Source organism: Haliotis rubra, unplaced genomic scaffold (assembly GCF_003918875.1).
Source record: "Haliotis rubra isolate DU_JTF1 unplaced genomic scaffold, ASM391887v1 Scf573, whole genome shotgun sequence".
NCBI lineage: Eukaryota > Metazoa > Mollusca > Gastropoda > Lepetellida > Haliotidae > Haliotis > Haliotis rubra.
The window spans coordinates 25,708-35,000 of record NW_025767272.1 but is presented as its reverse complement, the minus strand read 5'-3'; the positions used below and the strand labels follow the sequence as shown (position 1 = coordinate 35,000).

Here is a 9,293-nt window from a genome sequence, read left to right as displayed (position 1 = left end):
GTAGTAGTCATAGTAGTAGTAGTAGTAGTCGTAGTAGAAGTAGTAGTCGTGGTAGTACTAGTGGTGGTCGCAGTAGTAGTAGTAGTAGTAGTAGTAGTAGTAGTAGTAGTAGTAGAAGTAGTAGTAGTCGTAGTAGAAGTAGTAGTCGTGGTAGTACAAGTGGTAGTGGTAGTAGTAGAAGTAGTAGTTGTAGTAGTAGTAGAAGAAGTAGTAAAAGTTGTAATAGTGGTAGTAGTGGTAGTAGTAGTAGTAGTAGTAGTACTAGTAGTAGTAGTAGTAGTAGTAATATGTGTTGTAGTAGTTGTTGTAGTAGTAAACAAACTATTGATGAAGGCTATTTTATTTATTTTCAAAAAGTAAATATCATGAAATCTTCACCAATGAAACACATGTATTCGATCCACTAATCCCTGGTGCATGTAGAATCTACGGCAGCCCATTTGGACCATATTATTCTAAAATACATCTCTTATTGAAGACAGCAGGTTAAACATTGAAGCTGCCATTTCACCCGTGGGACCTATATTAAAGCATATCATCTTATATTTCATCATGGATATCATGAAGTTTCAAATGATTTTAAACTGTTTTCAACAACGTTTCTACAGGAAAAAACCCCAACATTTTATGGCTCTGACAGTTTTCCGTAGGTCAGCCATTTAACAATCGGCACGTACCTGCTCGCTCTACAGTTGCCAACAACTCCTTCCTGTCCACAAGGCCGTCACCTGATAACATGAGAAAGAAGGGGTTCATATGTTTTTAATCAAAGGGAGGGACTCAATTTAATGTGAAATAGGATTAAAATGGTCACTTTGTTAAAATGTAGGTTGAACTGTTGTTTCAAATTACAAGAATAGGGTGCTTTTCGCAATCGTGATAGAATGGTGAAATTTGATTGGCTTTCTATTTTTAGTGTCAGGTCATTGGAAACGGGCTCAAAACGAGGTTATATTGGCAAATATCCCCCCGCATTCGGTTTCAAATGAAATTTAGACACTATCTGTTCGGTCTAACATTCTTCTAACACAGCACGTGTATTTCCTTTATAGGCCATGTGTATTTGTCAAAATAGTATGAGGATATACACCCTTGGATTATCGAGGATGTAGTATTGGAAATTATTAGAGTCTGCTGCTGTTTTCTCTTTGTCGGATGAAAAAGACACGAATCTCATGACTGTCGACATTACGGAGTACATTATATGTGTAGTTTTCAGTCCTTCATATTTACGTTTGTTCATGGAGGTTTGCATGAATTCCTCCAGAAGTGGGTCATCCTCTTCAACGTCAAACAAGGTAGAAACGTCACGTTTGCCCAGACCTCTGGATCTCAGTAAATCCCTCAGCAATTTGATGATGTCGGCCTGAACCGTATTGCAATGGCAGCGGTTGGTGTTGTGGGTTATCACCTGCACCCGCCGGCGCCGGCGACGTCGACGACGCCATCCTTCGCTTTCCTCCGGGGTGAGCATCAACACCAAAAGCAACAGGACCAGTGTCGGACGCAACATCATCATGCAAAAAAACTATTTCCACATTATTGATTGATGGATGAGCTGACTGACTGATTAAATCTCACAGATTGACTGAGTGACTGTTTACTCTGACTGACTCGGGCTGAATGACTCTAACTGACACACAAGGGGGTAAGCCCTGTCTAGGCTCAACCGGAAGTTGGTCGTCATCAACTACCATTTCCCCGATAGACAGTCCATCCCAGTAGAGAGTGAGTCCCAAACTTCGTAAGATTTTGACTGACTCGCACTGACTGATTGACTTACTAACTCGGACGGACTGACTGACATACTAACTGGGACAGAGAAACTGATTTCCTAACTCGGATTGACTGACTGACTTACTAACTCGGCCTGACTGATTGACATACTAACTGGGACTGACGGATTGACTTAATAACTCGGAGTAACTGGTCGACTTACTAACTCGGACTAACTGGTTGACTTATTAACTCAGACAGACTAATTGACTTACTAACTCGGACTGGTTGACTTACTAACTCGGGCTGACTGGTTGACTTAATAACTCGGACTAACTGGCTGACTTACTAACTCGGACTAACTGGTTGACTTACTAACTCGGACAGACTGGTGGACTTACTAACTCGGACTAACTGGTTGACTTACTAACTCGTACTGACTGATTGACTTACTAACTCGGACTGACTGACATACTAAGTCGGAATGACTGACTTACTAATTCGGCTAACTGGTTGACTTACTAACGCGGACTCACTGACTTACTAACTCGGACTGACTGGTTGACTTACTAACTCGGACTGACTGACTTACTAACTCGAACTGTAGTAACTCGGACTGACTGATTGACTTACTAACTCGGACTGACTGACTTACTAACTCGGACTAACTGGTTGACTTACTAATTCGGACTGACTGACTGACTTACTAACTCGGACTGACTCACTTACTAACTCGGACTGACTGGTTGCTTTACTAACCCGGACTGAGTGACTTACTAATTCGGACTAACTGGTTGACTTACTAACTCGGACTGACTGACTGACTTACTAATTCGGACTAACTGGTTGACTTACTAACTCGGACTGACTGACTTACTAACTAGGACTGACTCACTTACAAACTCGGACTGACTGACTTACTAACTCGGACTGACTGGTTGACTTACTAATTCGGACTGACTGATTGACATACTAACTCGGACTGACTGACTTACTAACTCGGACTGACTGGTTGACTTACTAATTCGGACTGACTGATTGACATACTAACTCGGACTGACTGACTTACTAACTCGGACTGACTGGTTGACTTACTAATTCGGACTGACTGACTGACTTACTAACTCGGACTGACTCACTTACTAACTCGGACTGACTGGTTGCTTTACTAACTCGGACTGAGTGACTTACTAATTCGGACTAACTGGTTGACTTACTAACTCGGACTGACTGACTGACTTACTAATTCGGACTAACTGGTTGACTTACTAACTCGGACTGACTGACTTACTAACTCGGACTGACTGACTTACTTACTCGGACTGACGACTTCTAACTGACTGACTCGGACTGACTGACTGACTTACTAACTCGGACTGACTGGTTGACTTACTAATTCGGACTGACTGACTGACTTACTAACTCGGACTGACTCACTTACTAACTCGGACTGACTGGTTGCTTTACTAACTCGGACTGAGTGACTTACCAATTCGGACTAACTGGTTGACTTACTAACTCGGACTGACTGACTGACTTACTAATTCGGACTAACTGGTTGACTTACTAACTAGGACTGACTGACTTACTAACTCGGACTGACTGGTTGACTTACTAATTCGGACTGACTGATTGACATACTAACTCGAACTGACTTGTTTACTTACTAACTCGGACTAACTGGTTTACATGCTTACTCGGACTGACTGACTTACTAACTCGGACTGACTGGTTGCTTTACTAACTCGGACTGAGTGACTTACTAATTCGGACTAACTGGTTGACTTACTAACTCGGACTGACTGACTGACTTACTAATTTGGACTAACTGGTTGACTTACTAACTCGGACTGACTGACTTACTAACTCGGACTGACTAACTTACAAACTCGGACTGACTGACTTCCTAACTCGGACTGACTGGTTGACTTACTAATTCGGACTGACTGACTGACTTACTAACTCGGACTGACTCACTTACTAACTCGGACTGACTGGTTGCTTTACTAACTCGGACTGAGTGACTTACTAATTCGGACTAACTGGTTGACTTACTAACTCGGACTGACTGACTGACTTACTAATTTGGACTAACTGGTTGACTTACTAACTCGGACTGACTGACTTACTAACTCGGACTGACTAACTTACAAACTCGGACTGACTGACTTCCTAACTCGGACTGACTGGTTGACTTACTAATTCGGACTGACTGACTGACTTACTAACTCGGACTGACTCACTTACTAACTCGGACTGACTGGTTGCTTTACTAACTCGGACTGAGTGACTTACCAATTCGGACTAACTGGTTGACTTACTAACTCGGACTGACTGACTGACTTACTAATTCGGACTAACTGGTTGACTTACTAACTAGGACTGACTGACTTACTAACTCGGACTGACTGGTTGACTTACTAATTCGGACTGACTGATTGACATACTAACTCGAACTGACTTGTTGACTTACTAACTCGGACTAACTGGCTGACTTACTAAATCGGAGTGAGTGACTTACTAATTCGGACTAACTGGTTGACTTATTAACTCGGACTAACTGGTTGACTTAGTAACTCGGACTGAGTGATTGACTTAGTAACTCGGACTGACTGGTTGACTTACTAACTAGGACTGACTGACTTACTAATTCGGACTGACTCATTGACTTAGTAACTCGGACTAACTGGTTGACTTACTAACTCGGACTGATTGGTTGACTTACTATTTCGGACTAACTGGTTGACTTACTAACTCGGATTTACTCACTTACTAACTCGAACTGACTGACTTACTAACTAGGACTCACTGGTTGACATACTAATTCGGACTGATTGACTGACTTACTATCTCGGACTGACTCATTTACTAACTAGGACTGACTGGTTGACTTACTAACTCGGACTGATTGACTTACTAATTCGGAGTAACTGGTTTACTTACTAACTCGGACTGACTGACTTACTAACTCGAACTCACTAACTGATTTACTAACTTGAACTGACTAACTGACTTACTAACTCGGACAATCTGGTTCACTTACTAACTCGGACTGACTGACTTACTAACTCGAACTGTAGTAACTCGAACTGACTGATTGACTTACTAACTGTGACTGACTGACTTACGAACTCGAACTGACTGACTTAATACCTTGAACTGACTGGTTGACTTACTAACTCGGACTGACTGAATGACTTACTAACTCGAACTGACTGACTTACTAATTCGAACTGACTGGTTGACTTATTAATTCGGACTGACTGGTTGACTTACTAACTCGGACTGACTGATTGACTTACTAACTGTGACTGACTGACTTACGAACTCGAACTGACTGACTTACTACCTTGAACTGACTGGTTGACTTACTAATTCGGACTGACTGAATGACTTACTAACTCGAACTGACTGACTTACTAATTCGAACTGACTGGTTGACTTATTAATTCGGACTGACTGGTTGACTTACTTACTCGGACTGACTGACTTACTAACTCGGACTAACTGGTTGACTTACTAATTCGGACTGACTGACTGACTTACTAACTCGGACTGACTCACTTACTAACTCGGACTGACTGGTTGCCTTACTAACTCGGACTGAGTGACTTACTAATTCGGACTAACTGGTTGACTTACTAACTCGGACTGACTGATTTACTAACTCGGACTGACTAACTTATAAACTCGGACTGACTGACTTACTAACTCGGACTGACTGGTTGACTTACTAATTCGGACTGACTGATTGACATACTAACTCGGACTGACTGGTTGACTTACTAACTCGGACAGACTGGTTTACTTACTAACTCGGACTGACTGACTGACTTACTAATTCGGATTAACTGGTTGACTTACTAACTCGGACTGGCTGAGTTACTAACTCGTACTGACTTGTTGACTTACTAACTCGACTAACTGACTGACTGACTCACTCGGAGAGAGTGACCTACTAATTCGGACTAACTGGTTGACTTATTAACTCGGACTGACTGGTTGACTTACTAACTCGGACTGACTGGTTGACTTACTAACTCGGACTGACTGATTGACTTACTAACTTGGACTGACTGGTTGACTTACTAACTCGGACTGATTGGTTGACTTACTATTTCGGACTAACTGGTTGACTTACTAACTCGGATTTACTCACTAACTCGAACTGACTGACTTACTAAGTAGGACTGACTGGTTCACATACTAATTCGGACTGCTTGACTGACTTACTAAGTCGGACAGACTCACTTACTAATTCGGAGTAACTGGTTTACTTACTTACTCGGACTGACTGACTTACTAACTCGAACTGACTAACTGATTTACTAACTCGAACTGATTAACTGACTTACTAACTCGGACAAACTGGTTGACTTACTAACTCGGACTGACTGACTTACTAACTCGGACTGACTGAAAGACTTACTAACTCGAACTGACTGACTTACTAATTCGAACTGACTGGTCGACTTATTAATTCGGACTGACTGGTTGACTTACTAACTCCGACTGACCGACTTACTAACGCGGACTAACTGGTTGACTTACTAATTCGGACTGACTGACTGACTTACTAACTCGGACTGATTCACTTACTAACTCAGACTGACTGACTGACTGACTAACTCGGAGAGAGTGACCTACTAATTCGGACTAACTGGTTGACTTATTAACTCGGACTGACTGGTTGACTTACTAACTCGGACTGACTGATTGACCTACTTACTCGGACTAACTGGTTGACTTACTAACTCGGACTGACTGATTGACTTACTAACTCGGACTGACTGGTTGACTTACTAACTCGGACTGATTGGTTGACTTACTATTTCGGACTAACTGGTTGACTTACTAACTCGGATTTACTCACTAACTCGAACTGACTGACTTACTACCTAGGACTGACTGGTTCACATACTAATTCGGACTGATTGACTGACTTACTAACTCGAACTGACTAACTGATTTACTAACTCGAACTGATTAACTGACTTACTAACTCGGACAAACTGGTTGACTTACTAACTCGGACTGACTGACTTACTTACTCGAACTGTAGTAACTTGAACTGACTGGTTGACTTACTAACTCGGACTGACTGAATGACTTACTAACTCGAACTGACTGACTTACTAATTCGAACTGACTGGTTGACTTATTAATTCGGACTGACTGGTTGACTTACTAACTCGGACTGACTGATTGACTTACTAATTGTGACTGACTGACTTACGAACTCGAACTGACTGACTTACTACCTTGAACTGACTGGTTGACTTACTAATTCGGACTGACTGAATGACTTACTAACTCGAACTGACTGACTTACTAATTCGAACTGACTGGTTGACTTATTAATTCGGACTGACTGGTTGACTTACTAACTCGGACTGACTGACTTACTAACTCGGACTAACTGGTTGACTTACTAATTCGGACTGACTGACTGACTTACTAACTCGGACTGACTCACTTACTAACTCGGACTGACTGGTTGCCTTACTCACTCGGACTGAGTGACTTACTAATTCGGACTAACTGGTTGACTTACTAACTCGGACTGACTGACTTACTAACTCGGACTGACTAACTTATAAACTCGGACTGACTGACTTACTAACTCGGACTGACTGGTTGACTTACTAATTCGGACTGACTGACTGACTTACTAATTCGGATTAACTGGTTGACTTACTAACTCGGACTGGCTGAGTTACTAACTCGTACTGACTTGTTGACTTACTAACTCGACTAACTGACTGACTGACTCACTCGGAGAGAGTGACCTACTAATTCGGACTAACTGGTTGACTTATTAACTCGGACTGACTGGTTGACTTACTAACTCGGACTGACTGATTGACCTACTTACTCGGACTAACTGGTTGACTTACTAACTCGGACTGACTGATTGACTTACTAACTTGGACTGACTGGTTGACTTACTAACTCGGACTGATTGGTTGACTTACTATTTCGGACTAACTGGTTGACTTACTAACTCGGATTTACTCACTAACTCGAACTGACTGACTGATTTACTAACTTGAACTGACTAACTGACTTACTAACTCGGACAATCTGGTTCACTTACTAACTCGGACTGACTGACTTACTAACTCGAACTGTAGTAACTCGAACTGACTGATTGACTTACTAACTGTGACTGACTGACTTACGAACTCGAACTGACTGACTTACTACCTTGAACTGACTGGTTGACTTACTAACTCGGACTGACTGAATGACTTACTAACTCGAACTGACTGACTTACTAATTCGAACTGACTGGTTGACTTATTAATTCGGACTGACTGGTTGACTTACTAACTCGGACTGACTGATTGACTTACTAACTGTGACTGACTGACTTACGAACTCGAACTGACTGACTTACTACCTTGAACTGACTGGTTGACTTACTAATTCGGACTGACTGAATGACTTACTAACTCGAACTGACTGACTTACTAATTCGAACTGACTGGTTGACTTATTAATTCGGACTGACTGGTTGACTTACTAACTCGGACTGACTGACTTACTAACTCGGACTAACTGGTTGACTTACTAATTCGGACTGACTGACTGACTTACTAACTCGGACTGACTCACTTACTAACTCGGACTGACTGGTTGCCTTACTAACTCGGACTGAGTGACTTACTAATTCGGACTAACTGGTTGACTTACTAACTCGGACTGACTGATTTACTAACTCGGACTGACTAACTTATAAACTCGGACTGACTGACTTACTAACTCGGACTGACTGGTTGACTTACTAATTCGGACTGACTGATTGACATACTAACTCGGACTGACTGGTTGACTTACTAACTCGGACAGACTGGTTTACTTACTAACTCGGACTGACTGACTGACTTACTAATTCGGATTAACTGGTTGACTTACTAACTCGGACTGGCTGAGTTACTAACTCGTACTGACTTGTTGACTTACTAACTCGACTAACTGACTGACTGACTCACTCGGAGAGAGTGACCTACTAATTCGGACTAACTGGTTGACTTATTAACTCGGACTGACTGGTTGACTTACTAACTCGGACTGACTGGTTGACTTACTAACTCGGACTGACTGATTGACTTACTAACTTGGACTGACTGGTTGACTTACTAACTCGGACTGATTGGTTGACTTACTATTTCGGACTAACTGGTTGACTTACTAACTCGGATTTACTCACTAACTCGAACTGACTGACTTACTAAGTAGGACTGACTGGTTCACATACTAATTCGGACTGCTTGACTGACTTACTAAGTCGGACAGACTCACTTACTAATTCGGAGTAACTGGTTTACTTACTAACTCGGACTGACTGACTTACTAACTCGAACTGACTAACTGATTTACTAACTCGAACTGATTAACTGACTTACTAACTCGGACAAACTGGTTGACTTACTAACTCGGACTGACTGACTTACTAACTCGGACTGACTGAAAGACTTACTAACTCGAACTGACTGACTTACTAATTCGAACTGACTGGTCGACTTATTAATTCGGACTGACTGGTTGACTTACTAACTCCGACTGACCGACTT

General features: G+C 42.0%; 1 protein-coding gene across 1 annotated transcript in view; it reads right to left on the bottom strand.

Moving 5' to 3' along the window:
• The window catches only part of LOC124254512, a 3,898-nt gene extending 2,338 nt beyond the window's left edge, over nt 1-1,560 (bottom strand). Inside the window, exons 1-2 of the mRNA XM_046688327.1 lie at nt 1,234-1,560; nt 678-728 (exon numbers count right to left, since the gene is read on the bottom strand). Coding sequence (XP_046544283.1) covers nt 678-728; nt 1,234-1,519 — 337 coding nt within the window. The 5' untranslated portion in view covers nt 1,520-1,560. The remainder of the gene's footprint in view (nt 1-677; nt 729-1,233) is intronic.
• Between the last annotated feature and the right edge of the window lie 7,733 nt (nt 1,561-9,293).